Source organism: Catharus ustulatus, chromosome 2 (genome assembly GCF_009819885.2).
Source record: "Catharus ustulatus isolate bCatUst1 chromosome 2, bCatUst1.pri.v2, whole genome shotgun sequence".
In the NCBI taxonomy this organism is placed as follows: domain Eukaryota; kingdom Metazoa; phylum Chordata; class Aves; order Passeriformes; family Turdidae; genus Catharus; species Catharus ustulatus.
Genome location: NC_046222.1, coordinates 100,383,706 through 100,408,394, shown reverse-complemented (window position 1 = coordinate 100,408,394; position 24,689 = coordinate 100,383,706). Strand labels below are relative to the sequence as shown.

At 36.4% G+C, this 24,689-nt stretch overlaps 1 protein-coding gene across 4 annotated transcripts in view; it reads left to right on the top strand.

The window, feature by feature from the left end:
* MYO16 (myosin XVI) overlaps positions 1-24,689 on the top strand; it is a 374,829-nt gene that overhangs the window by 312,401 nt on the left and 37,739 nt on the right. For all 4 annotated transcript variants that reach the window (XM_033052141.2, XM_033052140.1, XM_033052142.1 and 1 more), the window contains exons 29-32: positions 9,835-9,931; positions 15,307-15,553; positions 17,378-17,685; positions 19,490-20,692. In XM_033052141.2, the coding sequence (XP_032908032.1) occupies positions 9,835-9,931; positions 15,307-15,553; positions 17,378-17,685; positions 19,490-20,692 (1,855 nt within the window). The remainder of the gene's footprint in view (positions 1-9,834; positions 9,932-15,306; positions 15,554-17,377; positions 17,686-19,489; positions 20,693-24,689) is intronic.

The following is a 24,689-nucleotide window of genomic DNA, read 5'->3' as shown; positions in this document are numbered from 1 at the left end:
AGAAGAACCATTGTTACAGCACAGAAAAAAAGCAGTTGGTCATCAGTGAAAGCCTAGAGCTCAAGACTAGTGATTTTGTAGTGATAGGCATTTGAAAACAAGCCTGGAACCTTGGAAGACAAAAATTTTAAAAGGAAATCACAAAACAGAATCCTTCCATCATGCAGAGGACTGAAGCTTGTGATCTCAAACTTTAGAAGTTTTGACTCCAGAATCTCATTAACTCCAGGGGAAACCAGGTGTGCAAAACTGTAGCAGTGCATAATGCACTATCCCTCACACCAGAAAGGCACAAAACTCTTCAGAGACACTGAAAAGTTAAATGGAATAGGAGAGTTTGAAGGTGAGAGTTGTACCACTGTCACTCAGTGACTCAGAGGCACATGGCAACAGACTGAGCTGCAAGGAGCAGGGCTTGAAAAGATGAGTGACCTTCTCCCTACACCTTCTTCAACCACAGAGAGGTATAAAATACAAATGGAAAGATGAAAAGTGCAGAAGAAATTTTAAGAAGAGAATTAATTCTAAATCCAATTTCTTAAATGTCCAGTGAATACCAGCTTGTTACCAACCTATTTTGGTATAGGTGATTCAAAACCGCATACCTAACTATCAGCAGTAGTGACTAATGTCTGTGTCACATAATCTCTCTCTTAATTATCTTTTTGATTCATTTGATTAATCATGAAAGTTGAACTTTAAATCACAATCTAAATGAAGAAGCTTACACAATCTGCATTTGTCATGGGTGCTCTCCTCTATGCTTTTACAGCAAAGGATTCTGAAAAATAGTAAACATTTAAAAGGTAGAAAGAGGGAGGAGAAAAAGAAAGAAAAAAGGAATTAGGAAGCAAGGATTATGTCAGCAAGCAAATTCAGAAGAAAGGAGTCATCTGTAGTGCATTACTAAAAATCATCCAAAAAGCAGAGGGTTACACATATAACCAGTTTATTCAGCCACTGTTGCCAGCAGTAACTACTTCAAATGAGTCACTGCTGGAACTGAAAATCTATTTGTTGCAGGAGTTCATGAATAAATCAAAAAATTGTCTTCCCCAACACTATTACATGCACTTCCCTGAAGAGCTGTTGCAAATTCAGGTAAAAAAATGAACTGAAAAGGTAGCTAAAACACCCTCATCAAAGATAATGATATTTAGGAGAATGCAGCACAGATCTGAAATTAACCTCCTGCTTATATGTCATCCCTAGAAGATGAAGTTGCCAATAAGCTCAAGGGCAGAGGGGGAAAAAGAAAGATCTGGACTTTTTAGCTGAGTGAATCTGGATGAGACTTTGTTTAACTTTCTTCTGGTAATGTACCTCACCATCCCAGTTTGAGAAAGGTGATATTAACCTGGGGGAGAGAAAAGTGTTCTGAATTAAAATCTCTGAGAATGAGTAAAGAAAATGGTATATTTGTATTTATTTCCTGCTGGACAATTTATCTTTTCCTTCTCACATAAGCTGTGTTTCAAGGTTAATAAAACACCTAGAAAACAACAAAGCTCATACCCTACTCACAGATGTTCTTTCTTCTCTTGTAAATACTGCCGTTTTCAAATAGACAAAAAGTGCAGAAGAACCAATACCAAAGTCTGATTTTCATTTATTTTCTACTGCTTAGCAGAGCATAAGAGCAAACACTACTAGTTGGCCAATGTCTTATGCTTGTTTCACCAGCTTATGTGTTAGAAGAAAATACTTACTATCATAGAATAATTGGGTTGGAAAAGATCTCCAAGATCCCTGTCACAGTCTTTGACTGAACACCACCCCATCAAGTAGACCGTAACCCTAAGTGGCATGTGAATTGTTTCTTGAACACTGCCAGAGTTGGTTTTTAACGCAGCAGAAAGTGCACCTGTCCAAGCCATGACCTGACAACTTTTCCAGGAGAGACAGTATCAAAGGTTTTACTGAAGTCCAAGTAGACAAACAGCCTTTCCCTGATCCACTAGACTGGTCTCCTGATCATGAAACGAGATCAAGTTGGTCAGGCATGACCTGCCTTTTCTAAATCCCTGCTGGGTGCTGATTCCCTGATTGTCCTATAAGTGCTGCATGCTGGCACACAAGATGATCAGTTCTATAATCTTCCCTGGCACTGAGGTCAGGGTGACAGGCCTGTAGTTTCACAAATCTTCCTTCAGGCCCTTATTGTAGATGGGCATCACATTGGCCAAGCTCTTGTTGTCTGGGACCTCCCTGGTTGGCCAGGACTGATGATAAACGATGGAGAAGGCCATAATGAACTCTTCCACCAGCTCCTTCAGTACCCCCAGACCAACCCATCCAGTGCCTCTGAGTGTCTGAGTGGGACAATAGGTCACTATTTCCTCTTGGGTCACAAGGAGTCTATTCTGTTCCTTGGCCCTGTCTACCAACTCAGGAGGCTGGTTGCCTTGAAAATACATCTTCTGTTGAAGACTGAGGCAAGGAGGGCATTAAATACCTCTGCCTTTTCCTCTTTTCATCCAAAAAAAGGATGGAGATTTTCCTTGGGCCTGTTGTTTTTTGTTAATGCATTTATGGAAACTATTATCATTATCTTTCCCAGTTTGGCCAGATTGAGTTCTAGCTGAGCTTTTGCCTTTCTAAACCTTTTTTTCTACATGATCGAGTGATATCTTTGTACTATTCCTTCTTCCAAAGGTCACAAACTCTCTTTTTGTCCCTGAGTTCCAGTGAAATCTCCCTTTTCAGCCAGGCTGGACTTCTTCCCCGCTGACTTGTTTTTCGTCACGTAGGGATGGAAGTGTTGATAGCTTTATAAAATGTTGCTGTTCTTTGGATAAGCTGAGCTGGATAACTAAACTAGGACAATAAAATAGTGGTTTCATTGAAGCTGACATACCATGCAGTTTCAGTCATGCACTTAAGTAGTGGAATTATCAAAGTGCAGAGCTACTAATGAAAGGCAATTTTTGCATCTTGACTCTGTGCAATCTTGATAAGGTATTCTTTCAGCTTAAATATATACTTGATCACTACAAGCTTGGCTACTTGCTGTGACTTTTAAGCACATCTGATGTAAGAGAAAATCAGATTGCTAAATCAAAACAAGCCATTTCTGCTCCAGGCAGAGAGAAAGAAATGGACTTGTTTAATGCCTGGAGAAGTCAGTGAGGTGATATTTAGTAACTTTAGAGTTAAATTGAGTAGAAGTACTGGCTGGTCCATGTAAACAGAAGAATCTCCTGTCCCCCAGAATATGTGAAGGTCTTTATATTAGGAAATCCCCATTTTCAGTGATGTGTTCATTTATTGTCACACAGTGATGCATTAGCTAAGCAAAAACTACTGTCCCAATGGCATGACTTAATTTGCAAACATTATCATACTTTGGGAGAAGCATGGGCACAAACAGTCCTTGGCTCTTTTTACTGACATAAGGAAACTTTCATTTGTTTGGATTATCATTCCTCACACTGTTAAGCTTGCAAATATAAATTCAATAAAAAAGAGTTAGCTCACAGCTTACTGAGCTTTCTCATCAAAACTTGGAGCTCTACATTTTGTTTAGCTAAGGTCAGCAATCTGCACTTAACCCTTCTGAGTTACTTCAGATGGAGCTTGCTGAAATGCAAACTAGTACCATACCAGAAGAAAAAGAAAACATCAATTTAATTTGCTTTTACTATAAAATGCATCTGTTAAATGCAAGCACTGCAAAAGACTTCACTGAAAGTGAATATTTCAGCCTTTGACTGCTAGAAATGCTTATCTGTTTAAAAGATAGGAATTCTTAAAAACTTCTAATGTAAGCTTTGTCCCACTTTATTTTTCCAATATTTAGCCTATTTCCTCTAACCCACAATGTTTCCTTCTTATCAGTAGCTTTGAATTCTGTACAAGAGAGATCACTCATTTGTCAAAGAATAAGACAAGTTCTTAAGTTTCAAATGGGATGATCCAAAGACTCATCAGGTATGAAATAAGCAGTACAGGAGAGTCAGCTGGAATGTTTTAATAAAGCTCCAAATGAGGTAGTTGGTTAAGATAGATGCTGTGTTAGTGCCAGTTCACACTTTCACAACTACAAACATTGCTGAAGCTGTGTCAGGAGCCAGCAGTGTTTGTGGAGAAATGATCTTTGCCACTGTGGAGCTGTATTATCAAACTTGCAGTCATGAGTGTTGAAACAGGGAATATCCTCAATATGGAGAAATCCCAGAAAGCCATTTAGAGATTTCAAATTCTTCTAACACTTCCAGAACTGCAAAGGGAAAACAAAGTCTGATCCACAGTTCTTACCAGTCAGAGACAAAATCATATTTTTTTACTCTTCTTTGGGTGTTTCATTTATTTGATTTCATAGAACTGTCTTTAAGTATTTTTAAATTTCAATGTACTAGTACATAATATTAGCATACTATGGTCCTTTTTGGGAAAAAGTATATTTATGATTAAATAGCAGAATGTAGAACATAAGTGGCATATGATTAAATCAGAGAAATTAGCAGAAGTGTATTAAATCATACATATGTAGATTTTATGCTTAGTTTATATTTAAATTTATTTTTTAAACAGAACGGTTTATTTTGGCTTAAAATTAAAAATGTCATGCTATACAAATTGCTTTGTACCTGATATGCTGAAGTACTGGAGTACTTTGCAAGCAATCTAATATATAAGGAATTCTTAACTTTTTTCTTTCCCTCAAGTAGGAAAACTTTAGAGCTTGTAAATTTTATGCCAGTTCATTCATTTTTTTATTTAGTAATTATAAATTTCCTGTTTGTTTTGAATATCTTACTTTAAAAAGTCAATTTTCTTGTAGGCAATCAAAAAACAAAATCCCAGGAGGTGAGGGGGTTCATTGCAACAGAAATTGTCAGAACACAAGCATCTATTTGCCCTCATGCTTTGGATGATATCAGTAAAATGATATTGTCCCATTATTTTTTTGTGTCATCTTGTCACTCCATTACATATTAAAAATAATTTGCTAGTTGCAGAAACCACCAGAGATTGACTTTTGACCCCACCAGTACTACCAAAAGACTGGGCCAGGCACTGCCCACAAGCTTTCTCAGTGACTTTGTGCCACACCAGACAAATCCATGCTTCCCTTCAGCCAGAGATGGTTGGATAGATGGTTGCCTTTGATCTCGGAATGCTCACAAGCTCTCACTCTTTCAACACAAAGTTCTACTTTCAGTTCATATTTCTACAAAAAATATATATTTTTCCCTCTAGAATATATTCCTCCCTCTCTCCATCCATCTTTTTGATTTTACTTAGGATTTCTAGTCTTGCTAACTCAATTTTCTTTAGGACATCTTTTGCATCTCAGATCTGGATTCCGTGTCTTCCTCTCTCCCCTCCCATCTCTCCTGCCTCTTGACACTTTTCTAGATAATTTGCTTCATATTTGGTCCCTTATTTGTCTGTGATTAGTTTTCCAGTCTCCTGCCTTAGGGCTTCCTCTCTGTGCCATTACTCTCCCTGCCACCTGCTGCCTGTATTGCTCATTCATGCCAAGGGACCCTTTGCTATTGTTTTTTCTGCGTTGTGAATGAGTGGTTTGGCTCAGGTTAGGAATGAGATCATAGAGCAGGCCTGGGGAGGAGGTGGGGAGGAGGATATACCACCACATTTTGGTGCTGCATCTGTTTCTGGAATTCTGAATATGAGAATGGCATGTCTGGTAAATACCAAAATTCCCTGAGATAAAACTGGGAGTAGGGTTTCCTCTGTTGAGTGTTTCTGACAAGCATCTTATATTGCCTGATCACTTCCTTTCCTGTAAGGCAGCTCTTCATGGTGCCTCACAAGTATGAAGAGCTGGAGGTTTGTACAGTTTAGGGAAAAGGAGTGACCATTATTCTGCCCTTTCCCAGAGACCTGAATGACAGTTTTTCTCTCTAAACTCCACCTACTGACAAAAACATATATAAATGCTAGATGTCACTTGCTTGAATACCAGATTACTCTCATATTTTATACTAATGCCATAAATAAACTATGCTAAAATGTAGTTTATTCAGTGTGTACCACAGTGCAATGTCACTAGTTTGTGGAGACAAAGAGGACTTTTAAAATGTATGAAGCAAAGCAGAGAGAGTAAACCTTTAAAAATAAAATTTCAGTCCTTAAAAATCTGTGCCCTGTATTTTTCATTATAATATCTCTGTAGACATGTACACTGCAAGAGGACACATTTTTCAATAGTATTAAGGCTTTTTTCTAAATTTCATTAATGCTCTGTGAAAATGTGTGTCATTGTGTAAAATATCATTAGACTATAGTTCTCTGTCTTTTGTAGGTAGCTATTTTGAAAGTACTGCCAGAAACACACAGCACTCCCACAAATTGCCTTTTTTAAACTAAAGAACAGCTTTACAGATTCCCTTGACACCTATTAAGCATGAGCTAATACTGCCTCCATGCCCACCTACACACCATCTCAGCATCCATTCCATAGTTTTGAATGTCTGTACTTCTACATCCTACACCTTTTCTGTAAAATTAAAAAAAAAAAAAAAAAAAAAAAAAAGAAAAAAAAAGAGAAAAAAGAAGAAGGAAAAAAAAGAGAAATAACAGCTTCCTCCCATTCTTTCTCTCCTTCCAGGAAAATAAAATGCTGCAATTGAAGCTTTGGTAGTCATCAATGACAATTTTATTTAGTCTTTAAAAAATGTGTCATTTTGAAAAACAACATTTTAAGCCCTAATGCTTTCCTAATTAAAATAACTATGACTGTAATTCACAGATGGTTTACTTTTACAGGAGTCTGAATGACATTAAAATTTCAGACTCAGATGAGAGCACTTTGTAGTCCAGAAAAAATATTGAAAAGTGAGTGTTTTAGTGGAAGAACATTTGAACCTTTTTTCCCCTAGGCAAGCAGGAAACATTTTGTGATTAAAGAAGAGACAAGAATGAAGACAGGTGGCAGCCTCAAAAACTGTTTTGATATGTGACATGTGAAATTCCAACGTTTTTCAGCATTATTCCTTTCACTGAACACCAGAACTGTAAAGAGTGCAGTGAGACTATCTTGGTCTCTTGGTCAGCCTTAGAGACTCTCAGATTTAACTCAAAGACTAAGCAACAGAGATTTCTATCTGTACTAACATAATCAAACATGTAACAGCAGTTTCTGCTATACATGCTTCTGTCTAGGGCTCTGCTCTCTGTAGACCTGGCATATGATGTAAAAATCTATAAATAGCTTTTATCTGAATGTAAAAATGGATTTGTATTGACATTTTGTATTTCTTCATTCACTTAAAAATTGTAGCAGGCTCCTACTAATGAAGTTCATAGCATAAGTGATGCCACAATAGCTCCATTTATTTTGTTCCTAGAGTGTAGGATGAGAGAAAAGAGCAGTAAGGCTTTGCATGTCCCCTAGATAGCTTTGTGACTGCAGTGCCAGACACTTGTAGCTATACCAACATAAGCTTCATCAATTGCCTTGACTGTGATTTTGTGACTGCACACTGCGCAATAAATTGCAACTCATTGTTAAGTTACACATTTGAAATATTGCCTAAATGTGACAAACCAGTGTGTCAATGATGAGATTAAATGAGAATGGAGTTGTTAGTTTTGCCATGGGCATTACTAGTAATAAGAGCCTTTTTAAGGATTGAAAGTGCAACTCTTCATCCCCTTTTCTACTGCCAGAGTATCAGTATTACTGTAGTAAGGGGACAAGCCAGGACTCTGAGTAATTAAGGACAAAAGACAGAAATAAGGAAAAATTGGATGATTTGGCATAGGCATGAGACAGGAGGGGAAAAAAGTGTGTGATGTAGAGAATTTTCAGAAAGGAAAGGTGAAGTATAAAGAGAAAATTTAATCAGAGTAGAAGAATATAATTTTATTAAGTATTTGTTCGCAGGCTTTGTCTGAGAGCTGCTCAGATGAAATGGTAATTATAATAACCACATGATAATTTAATTACAGTTATGAATAATAATTCACTTTAAAAAAAAAAAACATAATAATTATGTATTTAAGGCAATGTAAGTAAGACAATGAAGATATTAGTAGCCAAAACTAATAATAACACAGGTTCAGGATGTGGTTTGACAAGATGGATGGGAAGAAAACTATTTAATGAGCAAAGGGTTAAAATAATCCATGAATAGAGAATTTTGAAAGCTGAGGAAGAAAAGTAAAAAATTTTGTTAGAAGTCATCAGTCAAGAAAATGATGATGAGAGTATGTCCCTAAGAGCAGCATATGACTGCGCGATTGGATCTCGGGGAGATTGCCTCAGATTAACCCCCATACAAAGAAAGACTATTCCCTATTTCTGAGTTTCTACAATGGTGAGACAAGGAAAACGTCTTTTTTTATCACCTACTTCTACACACTTTGCTATAATTCAAAAGGGACTATTTTACTGGGAAAAGAGATAATTACAAAAAAAAATTAGAAAGCATTCTAGTTTTGTCATTTGAATGCATCTGATTTTAACTAACAATTGCACCATAACTGTTAGCTCAAACTTCAGGATTACAGACTTTTAAAAACATTTGATTCAAATGAGTTGTTCTCTACTGTAGCGAGAAGGGAAGTCAAGGGCCAAAGATGTGCCACAACCATTTCTGAATTGAGTCAGTGGAGATTAGTTGTGAAATTTATGTCCTGACTTTCTGTAATCCAACACTATCAGGATGTACATCGGACATTGTTTGGATTAAAAACAATTTTGAAGGGTGTGCAATTAACCCTCCAGATGCCTGTCTCCCAGATCTAAAGTAAAAAATACCAGGGCAGCAGGATGGTTCAGTGAGAAGAGAGTGAGCTTGTAAGCTGGAGACAAACAAGAGTTGAAATGAATTTCTGCAATTTTAGCCAGACTCGTATTAATTAATCAGCATGCCTATTAGCCATAAAAAATTAATGGTTAGACAAAATCTAGAATCTTCTAGGGTAGTATAGCTTTTTGGTACTGTTCCTTTTACTTCTGTGAAGTGAAGGAAGTTACTTCTACAAAATTCCTGAAAAAAATGATCCGATTGTTGTTTGGGTTTTTTCCCCGATTACTGGTTGGTTTTAGAGTTGCTAGGTTATATGTGGATTTTGAAGTCTATTAGAAAGGAATGCCTTTGAAGCTGATACAGAAATGAATTTTTTGGACTGTTTCAGCTTGTTCAGAAGGTATCAAAAGAATGGTGTTTTCTTTTGGTCTAACAAGCTAAATTTTTCTCTAAAGGAGTGAGGGCCTTTAATGGTTGTTACTTCAAGAGCTAGATGAATTAAACTCAGATAATACACAACACCAGAATCAATACTTGGGAGATTATTTTTCACAAGTGAGTTCCTCTGACTTTGATTCTAAAAGGAGATCCACAGCAAAGCTTCAGTAAGCAAGGCTGTGAACTAGTATTGAGAATTTTACTGGATATTAGGAATCATTGTCACTAATGACAGTGAATTTCTCCCATCCTCCAACTTCAGCTGAGTCCTTCCTGTTCCATCTCATCATTTTTTGTTCCACATAGGTTTGTCTTGTCACCTTTCTCCATGCACACACCCCTCTGCTTTATTTTTTATGTTGACTAACACATGAGAGTAATTAAATTCAGAATGCTTTTTTCCCCAACTTGTATTTAACTTGAAGATTGTACTGTTTGTTCTGGATATTTTTGGAACTGAAGTGGAACTATCTGTCTGACAGCTTGTTCATCCTTTACAAATACATCTTTTATTCAACCAAGTGATAACTGCATTTCTGTTAAAGAATTGGCATTGTACTGTTCCTAAATTGCAGATATTATTTCAACCCTTTGCAGGATTGTTAACAGGTTATCTCTATTTACCTGTCATTGGCCTTATTTGTTGATGATTTCTTTGCTGTTTATATTCTAGATAGGAGTCCGAAAAGTGTTTCTTAAGTACTGGCAAGCTGACCATCTCAACGATTTGTGCCTTCAGCTTCAGAAGAAAATTATTATCTGCCAAAAAGGTAACAGTCACAGAACAAGTATTCCTGAGCTGTTGTTTTCTACACAGAGCAGAATATTGCATAGCAAAGAGATTTTCTCCACCTTGAATAGTTGCTGTATTTTATATATTTCCCTACAGATATACACAGATATTTTTTGATGATATTAGCATTGGTGATTCTTGCACTTTCTGTCTGTCAAAGATAATTTAGTGACAAACTCTTGAATGTAATTAAAGCTTGGAGGATCTTGATTTTCTTTAGAGTAAGTTCAGTGAACTTTTCAAGGCATTAATATCACCTTTACTTTCATTTTGTGCATCAAAATGAACACATCACAACAGTGATACAAAATTGGAATATTTTCAAATATATCAACACTAAAAACGAAGCTAATAAGTTAGTGTGCTTAGTTGTCCTTGTTTTTCCCCTTTTATTGCTACTTCCTTATTTGACTGCTACTTTTTTATGTTTAGGTATTTTTTTCCCATTTTATGCCTGCTTTTTTCCTAAGGTCACTGATGTTTTTAGGCATGTTTTTAAAAGGAGGTACTATCCACTGCCTCCTGTTACTTATGCTCCATTTCCTATCACAATCTTAAATAACTGCTGAAAATATGAATATTGCTTTGCTTGAAGAAACTTCCTTCATACCATTTATTATTTACCTAGTTGGCTGATGTCTGCAACAGTTCCCATTTTCACCTATGTGAAGGAAATTAAAAAGAATCTTGTCTTTTTTTTTGGTCAGACACACACATAATATTGCAGACTTAAGAATTATAAACCCTTTTCATTTTAATTATCTGTTCCTCACTGGAAGCATGCAGTGAAAAAGAGGAAGTCAAGAGAAAACCTGAAGCAAGGGACGTCCAAATGGTAACAGTTCAGAAATGAATGTGGAGAATGTCAGGTAACAGGCACCACAGTTGAGCTTAGTTTATAACTTGGACGTGATTTTTTAATGCAAATTACCCTATTTTATTTATGCATTTTGAAAAGCAATAGCAGTTTATCCTCTTTCCCTTCTTATGATGATTTATCAAAGAAAGGAAATAATTTACCTTTCGAACCCAGTTTGCAAACAGAATACTTCAACAGAACCCTACACCAAAATTTAAAACATCCTCAGATATATCCATGTTTTGCAGAAGAGAACAGATCACCAGAGCTTGCCTGAAGAATGAAGATAATAGGGCTTCTTGGCTTCTTACAATTTTTTGTTTGTTTGTTTTGTTTCTATCCTCCTTAATTAGGTTAACTTGAAAAGTAATTTTTGCCAAAAGTATGAGTTTAAAGCTATGGCTCATCTGCATGCTTTTTATGATCTAGGAAACCTGAGAAAATCAGGAACTTGGATGAGTAAGCAGTATTTAGACATCGACCTCATGCCAAATTAACTCATGAAAGAAGCTGCCTTTTGCAAAAGGTGCAATTGTGAACTTGTAGAATTAGTACGCCAAAGAGTTCTGGTAGATTTGGAATCAATAGGGTACCAGCAGATTGTTCTTATGTTTTCCTAAAATTGGTATCCATATACTTTACACTGACACAGGGGTGCTCAGTGAGTAATGGTGTCAGTCCCAATGCACTTTTATCCCCTTGACCTTTGGAAGCTAGATCTCTCCTGAAATCTTATTGAATAATAGCTAACTAGTCAATACTCAAAAAATAACAAAAAAATAAAGCTGTTAGAAAACATCCAAAGGAGGGCTATGAAAATGGGGAAGGATCCTGAGAGAAAGCTCTACAAGAAGTGGCTGAAGTCACTTGGCCTGTTTGGTCTGGAGGAGACTGAGGGAAGATCTCAAGCCAGCCTACAACTTTGTCATGAAGGGAAGTGGAGGGGCAGACACTGATCTCTTCTCACTGGTGGCCAGTGACAGGACCCAAGGGATTGCCACGAAACTTTGAGGCTTTTTGGGCACTGTACAGGCTCCCCAGGGAACTGGTCACAACAGAGTTCAAGATGCATTTGGACAATGCTCTCAGGCACTGGATGTGACTCCTGGGGTGTCCTGTGCAGGGCTAAGAGCTGGACTTTGATGATCCTTGTGGGTGCCTTTCAATTCAGGACATTCTGGTTCTGTGATTCTAATTTCTTTATCAGGCTTTAAATGTAGCATCATGCACCTAGATAAGAGTTTAGCTTTAAGGGGAAACAGGTCTTGACCAAAATTACTATGAACTCTTTTTTAATTCAAATCTAACTACAATCCCTTCTTTTAGATTTGGGAGGAAAAAAAACCTCAAAAAAAAGCAAACCAGATAAAATACATGTCTGGTATCCTGAAGTTTATCTTACAAAAGCAAAGAAAGGGGTCAAACTAAAGTGAAAGCATGTGTAGAAACACTTTAACTTAAAAATGTATCTGTTAGTTTAGAGATTGTCATATTTTTTTCTGCAGCTGTGAGAACTACATATGATACTTTTTGTCTTGAATCACTGTGAAAATTGTTTGTACTCGTAGGAAGGGCAACCATGCTGAAGTTCTCTAGCCAGAGTTCATGTAGATCAGGAATTAACTTGAATACATCGTATACACAATGGTTAATAAATTTCTCACATAACCAAGATCCATGGTCTACTGGAATTTTGATTATTCTAATCCTCATCCTTAGATGAACTCTAAAGTACTAGATATTTTTCTGCCCTGTGGGTGCTAACCACAATTATTTTCATTTGCATAAGTGAGAATTATTTTAGATCTACATAAATGAGGAGAAAATTCACCAGGCAATCATAGTATCCAGTACCCAACAGTAGTAGATGAAACTGAACAGTAAAAGTCTGGGGGCTGGCAGTTTAATTTCACAGCAGCTTTATAGGTTATAAAATTTTTCTGTGTTTAACCAAAACCAAAATCTTTCAAACGTTCTCATAGATAAGGAAGTGTGGCAAAATCAATTAATTAAAAACCTGAACTACTCAGTTCATAAAAATGTGTGCAAAAAAGAGGGATGTCTATCTTCCAAACCTTTCTAATAAAGCTTTGTTGAATGTTTCTTCTTCATTTTGGTGGAAGTGCATAATTCAGAGTAGCTGTACAGTCTCTAAATGTTACGATTAGCTCTACTGGATCTCATTTTACTGGACCATTCTAGCAAGCTACTCTAAGCTGCTCATTCATGCCTGCTAACAATCCTATCACAGAAATGATCTCTTAATTTCTTTATTTTAACCAACCTTGGTGGCGTTACCTGTCTTTTTTCTTTCTTTTTTTTTTTTTTCTGTAAAGTTAAAAACACACAGACACACAGACTCTTGTAAAGAAATTACTTTAAAATACAGATTTTTTTCCAAAGTCACACAGGATTTGATGCTTAACTATTTTTGCTCTGCAGAAGGTAGGTTTAAAGAGAATATTTTAGGAAAAAGCATTTTTTTATTATTAAGCTCTTTCAAAATTTTATATTTCAGAGCAGTGACCTCAAATATTCTACGCATGTATTAATTATTTTTGCAACAGTAACCCTTAGATTGAGACTCGGTATCATCTTTATTATGAATACTCTCATAAAATTGTCAACAGTAATTGTACTATTAGTTTCTTTTTCAAGTAAATTGGGGAAGTGTATTAATGTTTCAGAAGTCAGATTTTATGGAATGCAATTAAAGGCATTGATTGGTTGTGATTATAAGAGTATAAACCTTCAAATCTGTCTATTATAAATGTTATTAAAATTATTTCAAAGTATCTGAATTTGAAGGTTTTCAAACCCAGTGAATTTTGGATAGAAGCAGTATCAGTATGTTAACATTAGCCTTTCTTATATCTTGTCAGCTGGGCACTGAGCATCTCTAAAAAATAAATCTTTTTTTTAGTGTCTAAACAAGGCACTAGAAGATGATCAAAAGTACCTTACATTACCCTATCCCTATGCTTTAGCTGTTTATTTTGTTCAATAACATTTTATATTTATAGAAGACTAATTGTATCTTTCTCTGTTGACATTTTTCCTTTAGATTATTTAAGCTTAACCCTTCATCATTTAATGTTGTTCTGCAGTGATCTTAAATCTGAAATTTAACTATTTTGTTCTAAATACCTAACACATTTTAACTTTTTTATGCTGCAATCAACATTCTCATTATCTTCCCCCAAATTGAAACAAACATCTTACACAGGCTATTGTCTGCTGACTTCACTGATTAAAAACTTTCAGTTGCCCAGAAAGAGAGTAACCATAAGAAGCAATGATGAAGTTTGACCTGGTTTTGATAAATGTAAAGTGATGAAAACCAAGAGTATTTAAGGCAACAGACAAATAATTCTAAAACAGGTTTTCTTTCCTGTGAGATACACAGCAGTGGTTCTAGATCTGGAAAGAAACATAATCTTGTGGAACTTAAAAAAAAAACAAACACCCACACAAACACAATACTTTCAGTTAGCTATTTCTTCCTTCTAAGGCAAAACATAGCTTCAGAGAATATTGACACCACCTTTGCAGGCACTGGGTTTAAAATGGTGCCCAGTTTATTATGGGCAAAGAGTCCCCTGTGCCTTGGGTTTCTGATCAACTGTACTTCAGAAAGTCCAGGATACTGGGTGGTATTTGGGTAGGATTTGTTGTAATAAATGTACATGCGTAGGAAAGCTATTATAGGAGATGCAATAAAATCTTTTCCCAGCATAAAGCTGACAAAGAGTGTGAAGAAAAAGTCTAATTGTTACAGGAAGCTGATGCAATGTAGATGAAAACTTTTAACTGAAAATGCAGATATGATGTGACAGATACATTTAAGAAATTTGCATTTAGTAATCTAATTGTTTTAGCAGAAAGGAAATGGCAGTGAAATGTCTTTAAGTAAAACAAAAAAAAAATCCTTCATTGGTTGAGATTTTGATGAGGTATTAGGTACTCCATTGAAAATTGAAATAATTAAAGCATTTTTTAAAGATGACCAGCAGTAATCATTTAATTCCTACCTCATTCACTGCAATTAATTTATCCAAGCTTTTATTTTGAAACAAACTATCTTTTGACCTTTGCAGTGTAAATGTATGCTTTCACTAAGTGTAGTATACATCTATGTGTGCATCTTACATTATGTATATGTAAGATGTATACATTTTATTATGTCTATGTTGTAATCTAATAAAAAACAACATTCAGTCAAAGTAAATATTTTGAGTTCTGATAGCTCAAATTTACTGTCACTACTTTGTTTCAAGCACTGGCAGCAGAAAATGGAAAGAGTTCCATTTTACTATGCTATTTATATGCCATCAAATTTCTTTCCTAATTTGTATAAGATATTGACTGAACTTGGCTTGCTCATGTTTACAGCAGAACACACAGTTCTGCTGTAAACATGAGCACAGATATTAAGTTAATTCTCCAGTTAGTTGTCTTTCATTGGTCCATATTTTCTCCTTCCACTATGGTAGTTGTAAGAGGATTTCTAGCTCGCCAGCGCTTGCTACAGAAGATGAGCATCAAGCAGCAAGAGGTCACTTCAATCAAAAGCTTCTTGCAGAATGCTGAGGACATGGGACTGAAAACATACGATGACTTGGTGATTCAAAATGCCTCTGACATTGCTCGGGAAAACGACCGGCTCCGCAACGAGATGAATGCTGCTTACCACAGGGAAAAGGGAGAGACTAGAAACAGGCCAGAAGAAGGCCACAAAAGGTGAGAAACACCTGCTGGGAAGAACTAATTCAGTTTTTGTGAATTCCTTCCCTGCTTAGAAAACCACAGAAATGACTGAGGGATTGCAATGGGGTCCTGGAGTATATGCTTATCCCAAATCAATATTAGGTCTTTTTTCCCCCGGTAGATCAGCTAATTAAGTCTAGAAACTTAAGGAGACTACTGTACTGTATTCAGGGGGAACTGAGCTTAGAGGAACTTATTCAACTCTCTGAGAAACTTATTTTTTACAAAAGTACTTCTAATTCTATGATAAATAGATTATAGTTTAACTTCATCAGACCAAACATGCAAAAGAAAAATTCCTCTGACTTAAAATACCAACACTGAGAAATTGTCAAGGTAATGAAAAACAGCTAGGAAAGTGTTAAAATGCAGTGAAGTCCAGACTAAGAAATCCTGATTTCTCACTGAAAAAAGTAGATTGATTGTGAGGAGGATGCTTTTATTTAAAAATGGGCAAATTTGGGTTTTTTTAACTCACATCAGAGTTTTCAGAAGCACCTATTTTACAAATCCAGTAAATGCTGGAGAGCCATTCTCTAGGAACTGAATCCCTGATTTCTCTCTTAGACAGCTGAATGGGCAAATTTAGCATTTGCAGTTAATCGGTATGTGTCAATGGAAAGAATGTGTCTATAACTTGCTGGACATATAAATGTTTATTTTTCCATAGGAACTTAATTTTCATCCAGAACAGCTCCCTTTGCTATCATTGCTTTTGTCAGTGACTTTAATAAAAGTGAAAATGGCAGTGCATCTGCTTAATTAGCTTCAAATATCCCAGTGATTACATATTGGCGGAAATGCCTTTGTAGGAAAGACTGTAATTAAACATTACAGTGAAAACAAATTATCCACTGAGCACCATGCTTTCATCTTTTGCTATTTCATTTACTACATGGGCAGCTGGCTATATCCTGTGCATGAATTTCAGCTCTGCTGTTGATTTGCCATGCAGAAATACAATTTAAAAAGACAAATGCTTGGGGATTTGTTTGAAAAATGGCAGTATAGACATCTTCTATCTAATACATTACTACTCTAAGTTAAAAGGGTCTCAGTGTTTTGATTCTTGGAGGAATAAAATGTTAGAAGAATTTTTGTTAAAAATCAATTTGTCAGAAGCATCTGGAAGGTTGTTTCTCAATATATATTCAAATCAGGAAAAAAAAAGGGAAAAAAAAGAAAAACTATATTGTAATTGAAACATAACTAAACATAGCATCATAATAATAAAAATATTATTAAAAGTAATAACTAATAATTAAGTTTAAACTGGAAGACGTAGGGATATCTGGGTGGAATTGTTCAAGCAGCCTATGTAGCTGGTTAAAAAGGTCACCTAATATTTTAAAGATTTGCATTATCTAAATAGAATTTATAGTTGTCTTTTTAGAAAATAATGATAAAGGCTCAGCATTTGCTGCCTCAGTAACTTTCTATTAAAATGGATTTCCCAGAAATTATCATTCAGATTAAAAACCCAGCTTTTGATTGTGTGTAGCAATCAAAGTGTGAACAATTCATTCAGTGAATGTCTGGTCAACAATATGAGACTGCTTAAGCAAGGCTGCATTTGTGTGAAAAAGGGCCGGTGTCCCGATTTATCATGAAACAGGAAATGGAAGAAAGCTAGCAGCTTGATCTGGATTTGTTTGTCAGAAGATTACTACACACATCCCCTCAACACAGCAGGGGAGTTGTGAGATTGTTTACCAAAAAGCTGTTGTTACATTTGCATGAACAGGTTCATTGTTATTGCGTGAATAATGCATCTGGGGCTCTTTTCTGTGTTTTCAGAGCCGAAGACAAGGGTGGGAAGGTCTCTGAGGACAGCTTTGCTGGCTGTCGAACGTCTAAGCACTTCCACTCCAGCTCTGTCCCCGTCCCCATGGCAGTGGATGGCTTGGTACATTCTGCAGCTGGGTCATCCATCAGATCCCCCTCCCTGCACTCTGTTTTCAGCATGGATGATAGCAATAGCCTGCCATCACCAAGGAAACAGCCTCCTCCCAAACCAAAGAGGGACCCCAACACACGACTGAGTGCCTCGTACGAGGCTGTGAGCGCTTGCTTGTCGGCAGCTTCTAAGGAGACCGCTAATGAAGGTTAGACACAAAGGCTGAGACAGTCGCAAATGTTACTCTGAGTTATTGATTTATTCTGCTCACTTTGATCCTTTTAAACACAGTCAAATGCCTTTGAGAGGTCCTGCTTCCTTGAAATTTCAGTGGCAGTAAATAAAATAAAATTAGCCTATTTGTCATTTGCTCCCAAATCAGCAAATAATACTCGTGTGTTCTAATTGCCCAGTTTGACAACAATCAAAACCAATTTATAGAAATCTCTCTATAAACAAGTAATCTGTCAACATGAGCTATTCTACCCCACTGACCATTTTATTTCACTTTTTAAACTGCTAGAATATCTTGCATCACTAAAACAGAATGCTCAGATCTTGAATTTCACTGACTTAAACATTCAACTTTCTCCTACTTTTTCTCTATGCTCACATGAATAACTTATGCATCCAGTGTTTGTCTGTTTGGGTTTTTCTGGCCATAATCTGGTTGCACTGATTTTTGTTTAGAAGGAAAGTGCTGCAAGTGTCATAAAGTGTCTCAGTGCATTATGGTGCACATAGCATGGTTTTGAGTTCACTTGCTCTATTCTCTTTTACCTTTGAGATGAATGGGCAGAAGATGAAAGAAAGGATTGCATTCTGCTTTCCTTGATAAGCCTGACTTGTCATGTTTTGTGTAAATGATTCTCAAAGTTTATCAAGGAAGATCCTTCAGGTTGGGTTTAAAGCTCTCTATAACTCCCTAGTCCTGCATACAATGGATAGAAATCTTTGCAGCTCCCTCTCTCACAGTAATTATTGTTCACATGTCCAGTTCATTAGGTCAAAGTCCATTTTTCTTAACCTCTTTCTTCCTCATTCAAGATCTATGTAAGGAGACATGAACTATGCCCAATATACCTTTAAACTAGTATGGCCCAAGGAGGTCTGTAGTAATTCAATCTTTCTGTGTCCAAATCTGCAAGAGATTACTGATTTAACCAAAAACATTTTATATATGTAGGTGTGGTCTTAACAATAATGCTTACATATACTCACAAAACTATTTTTGATCTCTCATATGTGTGAAAAAATAATGCAAGTTTCTCTGCCATAAACTCATTTTCCAAGAATTATGTCAGTTTCCTGAGTCTTTTTCCAAAACCAGCTCTGATTTATACCATCTAATTTTGATTTTAAAAGACCAATCATCTAGGTATCTATTCACTCCATACATGCCTGGAGGCTATGAAGAGACATCTAGTTTAGTTAAATGTATACTCACTTGGGGATTTGCCCTTAGGCTATGGGATTCCCTAAAGTTATAAATTATTTCCACACCTGCAGTACAAAAGAAAGGGTCATAATATCATCCTATAATTAGAGTTTTATAGATATTACATAAAAGAGGAGTATTTCAGTTACTGGCAATCACGTATGTGTCAAAGGAGCACTGTGCTGACTCCTAGCTGAAAGCATGCACCCTCTCCCTTGGAGCAGAAGAATAAACAAGTACATATTTCCATGTGCTACAGACCTTGCAGTGCACATTTGGATTCAAAATATATTTCTTCAGGTGTGAGTTCTCATCTTTTAGTGGCAGTAGAGATTACCAATATAGGTTATATGCCCAGGTAGTAAAGGCCTGTGGTTAGGTAGCTGAAAATTCTGCATTTTATTCCTAGAAGTATTTATGCTTTTGCTTGGAGTTCTATTTGTGACTGCTGCTCATTGTAGAACTAAATGAGCAGCATTTGAAGGCTTAAAATACTAGACCAATAAGTCTAATACAGTGCAAGAGAACACTGTTTTTAACTTGTTAATAACAATGTCCTTTTTCACTTTCCTAGTACTGACCCGTCCAAGACCACACAGTGATGACTATAGTACCATGAAAAAAATACCTCCCAGAAAACCAAAGCGAAGTCCAAATACAAAACTTAGTGGCTCTTATGAAGAAATACCTGGCCAAAAGCCTGGGGATGCAAAAAAAGCAAGCACAGTAGTTAAACCAGGTGTCTATGATACTGTGGCAGTACAGAGAGCAGCTTCTACTGATGGACCACAACACGGTGTGTTGAATCTCTTTATGTCACAAGAAGAGGAGGAAAATGAGCCTGTCTATATTGAAATGGTAGGGAATGCAGTGAAAAGCAGTTCTGCTGAAGCAGAGAGTCCAGAACAAGGAGAATCTGTATATGAAGAAATGAAGTATTTTCTACCAGAAGAAGGAAGCAATGGTAATGGAATAATTCCAGTAGTGACTGGATCTCCTCCTCTGTTGTTTGAAAGCAAGAAAAATGTTAGCATTGAAGATGGAACATTGGATGGAAACACTCAAGCAGCTTTGATCTATAAAGACTCATGTGACATTCCAGCCCCTTTCCCAAACTTGCTCCCCCACAGACCACCACTTCTTGTATTCCCTCCAACCCCTGTCACATGTTCACCTGCTTCTGATGAATCACCTTTAACACCACTAGAGGTCAAAAAGCTTCCTGTTTTGGAAACCAACCTAAAATACCCTGTGCAGTCAGAAGGCTCAAGTCCATTATCACCCCAGTACTCCAAAGGCCAGAAAGGGGAGAATGAAAGACCAGTATCTCCAGGCTTGATTGTGTTCAGCGTTTCCACCAAAGTGACTCCTCCTTCCACACCACCTCCTCCACTGCCACCACCCCCTCCTCCTGTACCACCTCCTGCTTCCTACCGGGCTTCCACACATTTTGCATCTCCTCCAGAGACTTGTGCTAGTTTTATGATTAATGCAGGGAAGGCAGGTACAAATTCAGATCTGTCCAAAGTACCTCAGAGACCCAATCCTGCTCAGCTTGGATGCTCGACTTCTCCATTCTCCAAACTTCCTTACTCCCCAAAGGTGGCAAGAGCAGATCACAGGAAGTTGAACTCAAATTCATCATCTTCATTTCCATACAGCCCTACAAACTCAAGGTCATTGACCAGTCCCCTTGATGAGTTAACTAGCTTGTTCAACTCAGGAAGGAGTGTGCTACGAAAATCTGCAGCAGGACGTAAGATCAGGGAGCCAGAAGGTAAGACAGTTCTCTGTGCTTCTGTATTGTGTATTTTTTTCTGCATCAAAACTTTCTTGCCTTGGAAACTGATAAAGTGGGCAAAAATACAGAATGAAAACCTTGATTGGTTTGGGGTTTTTTTAATGGTCTCTTGGAAACACATACAGAATATAAATTACATATCAAAACTATATAACTTCAGGTTTTGTCTGAGATACAAACTTTTATTTTACCAAAATGTTTGTATGATACAAGTTTGAATGTTCTTTTAACATTCCAGCTGTTTTAGTAAAATAAACACAGACATTACTTTGTGTGAAAAATTAGTTTATGTTATCAAATTATAAAAGTATTTAGAATTAAATACATGGCTAGGTGGCTGGCAGATGTGCTTTACTTTGAAGATTGTCTTTCAAAATTTGATCATTTAAGTTCCATGAAATTCTGTATTTGGTGATACAGTCTTTATTATTCCCCTAAATAATGCTGGGATGGAGAGTCGTGCAGTGAACATTATTTTAAAAGTTGAGCTAAATCCTGGTTCTGCATTTCAATAACAACCCTGACTGCAGTCTTTGCATTACTTTTCTAATTTAAAAAAAGAAGTTTCCTATTGAAAATATTCAGTACACTTTATATAGAAATTTCTCCCCATAGTAGCATCTCCTAAACACAAAATTTTGTGAATTTAAAACTTGGAGTGAGAAAATCTCCAGCTTGTTATCTCTGCTTCTTCACTTCTATCTGTCCAAACAGCTTGTCTTAATCAAGGGCTGTGTGCAGCATATTCAAAACAGGCAATACAGAATCACAGAATTACATAGGTTTGAAAAGAACATTAAGATCATTGAGTCCAGCTGCAAAACTAATGCTTTCCATGATTTCAACTATATCATAGTTTTCCAGCTGCACAGTGTTGCCCATGCTACATGCCTTGGTGTAGATGTACTTCCATTGGCCTGTTGATGTGCCACCTCTTTGGGAAGAAGCCCAAGTCATACTTTTGAAATACAAAACAATCCTGTAGAGAATAGGATGGATTCACTTATTATTGTCCATTTTCTTAAATACCTACTGCTCCACTGATTTTAGTATCATATTTTAGTTTACACAGCTATACTGTAACAGAAGAAGGTGTTTGTTCTTGCTCTGTACACGTGTATCTGTCTGTCACCCTACATCTCTATTCCTAAGAACCTAGGCAACCCTCAGCCAAAATTGATTTCAACCAAATATAACAAGGAGATTGTTAAAAAATGACTGAGTTTCTACAAGCTTCATGAAAGTTAGTGTCTAGGTGGAGACAAGAGAGATTCAGCTATCAGAGAAACTATGGTGGACAGAATCCTTGTGAGTCCTCCAGACTCTGGAAAAGATTTAGCTGGACATTGCTTGTTTTTGTATGCTGAATTCAATCCTTTATGTTGAATGAGCTATGAAATGAGATTTCATCAGTTCTCAACCTCAAGAGAATGTTTTTTTCTTATGCTAAGTATTCAAATTGGTGAAATTGGTAAAGGAATTATTGCAGTAGTTTGCTTGCTTTGACAAAATTACTCAATAACTTTCACTGCCTATATGTAGAATGTTTTCTGTGGGTTTTTTGATGGTTTTGTGGTTGATTTCATTTGTTCATTTGTTTGTTTGTTTTAAGCCGGGAGTGTTAATTTATCATATAGTTTATACATTTTTATCTGCTGGGAAGTAACTATTAGTTAGGTCTTGGATGTGTCTTCTCAAGTCTCTCTCAATGTACCTGGTAAGAAAGTGTTGTAAACCACTCCAGCCAGGTCAAAAAAAATAGCCTTTACTTTAAAATAAAAGTTGCTTTGGAATGGAAGATTTTTGGAAATGCAATGATCAACTAAATGTGACCAAGACTGAGTTCAACTTGGGTCTCATGTGGGTTGAAGCTAGTGCATTAACAGAGGGCACCATAAAAACCTCTAAATTTACCTTTCACATGGAAAATGTACTTCTAAATATTTCATCAAGGAGCACTAAGTATGAAAGATCAAAGTTCAAGAAAGATATACGATAAAAAACCTGAATCAATATTTTATGATCTAGGAAGCTACTGTATACTAAGTGCAGTTACATATGAATAGTTTAATGATAAGAAGATGGATTGAAAGTAATTAAGAAATACAAGTGAGTATATGCGCGTGTTTTTACAATTTGCCCTTTTTACGTACTTCATGTGTTCATCTGTTTTCTAGGATAGCATCTGGAAAAAATTATTTAACATTTCTTGCAAAGTAATCAGATGGCAGTCATCAGAGCTGACTCTTTACAAGTTGTATAAAACTAGAAGTTGTCATATGCTACCTTCTGACATTTTTGTCACCTCTTTGCCTAATGCATATTAAGTTCCTAGAAAACTCCTCTCTCTCTTTTTATAATTTGTAGCATTTTATTTATCAGTGATGATATGGTGAAAAAAAAACCCTCAGGAGAATTTCATTAAAGTTGAACACGTGGCCTAGAACAGCACTGTATAATGTGCAGTTTCCTTTATTTTCAGAAGTTAAAACCTATCAACAGTCTTAACTAAAAGTAGGAAGTAAAATTGTGGGTCATTTTGAAGTCATGGAGAGTTACCTATGGGAATCAGGGAGTTATTGTATGGGATGATCAGCCTTGGAGATGAAAGCCTCCTTGCCAATATAAGAGCAATACAGACAGATCCCCCAGCATTCCTCCCTCGCCGGGAGGAGTAATTTCAAGGCCTGAGAACACTTATGTCCTTTTGGCTCCTGACCTCTTTGTGAGAAAAGCTCGTCCAGAATGACAGTAGAACACATTTGTGATTTTCTGATGTGCTGAAGAGTTATTGTGAACTGAACTGAGAGCATTGTCTTTCAGAAGGGCAACAACAAAAAAATAAAGAAGCAGCAACTTTCTTTTCTTGGTGGTTGAGCCTGGCCTTTTTTTTTAATACAACACTAGCCCCTGCTGGTTCAAACAATTATCAGGATAGTTTTCAATTTCATGCAAAATAATTCACATGTAGCAAGAGAAGTTTTTTGCTCTGCAGAGCTTATAGTTCAAATAAAACAAAGCTGTAACAGGTGAGAACCTAGATAAGGTGATTTCTCGAAGGTTGGAAAAAGTTGTTGTTGAAAGTGCGCTGTATTGTTACACAGGGATTTGTTTTTACTCCGTGTAAAATGAGTGCAGATAAGTGATAATACACACACATACAAATCTTTTCTATTCTCTGTGATTTCTGGAAGTGAAAACTTTAGTTTGCAAGACAGATTGAAATTGAATGGTCATGTGCAGAGCTCCTACTCAAATAGACAGGACTTGAGATTTGAAACTCATGAAGAATTCAATCCTTTAATCACAAAGCAGCACTCCTTAGCAGGATATCCAAATATTTTTGACTATTCAACATATAAGACATTCCTTATATAAGGAAGAGAAAATCACATGTTTAAGCATTTCATATTAAATATTTATGAGCAAGCACAGCATTTTCTGATCCTCAGTGTGGAGGAATGATACTCAGATCTTGCTAGGTCGTGATGTTATTTCTCTTAATTGGTACAGTTGATATTAAATTATTTCATGCATAAGGGAATCATTTCACCTTCAGAACAAAAGGCAGAATAAATCCTGACCAATCTTCCATGCTTAGATTGGCAGAGTGAGTATTCATGTGGATTCTGAAGGGAAAGGAGCAAAGGAGCTATGATTTTACCTGAGCCTGGGTGAATTCCTTTCCATTAAGCTATTGAAGTGAAGGCACAATTTTTTCTCTTCCCACTTGTTGAGAAAAAATTGACACAGATAATTAACTTCTGTATCTGAATAAAAGAAAATACACAAGTTTTCAACCCTGCATCTAGGTGCCTAAGAAGTAAAATTAGGAAGATATTTCCTTTGTATACTTCATCAATGTATAGGTGTCAAGTTTTGTGAAATATTGTAAGTGTTTCAGTACAAGTAAATCTGTAATGTAAGTCTAGCCACTCTTCAGTGACCTGTTCCTTTCCAAACAGTTTGGTAA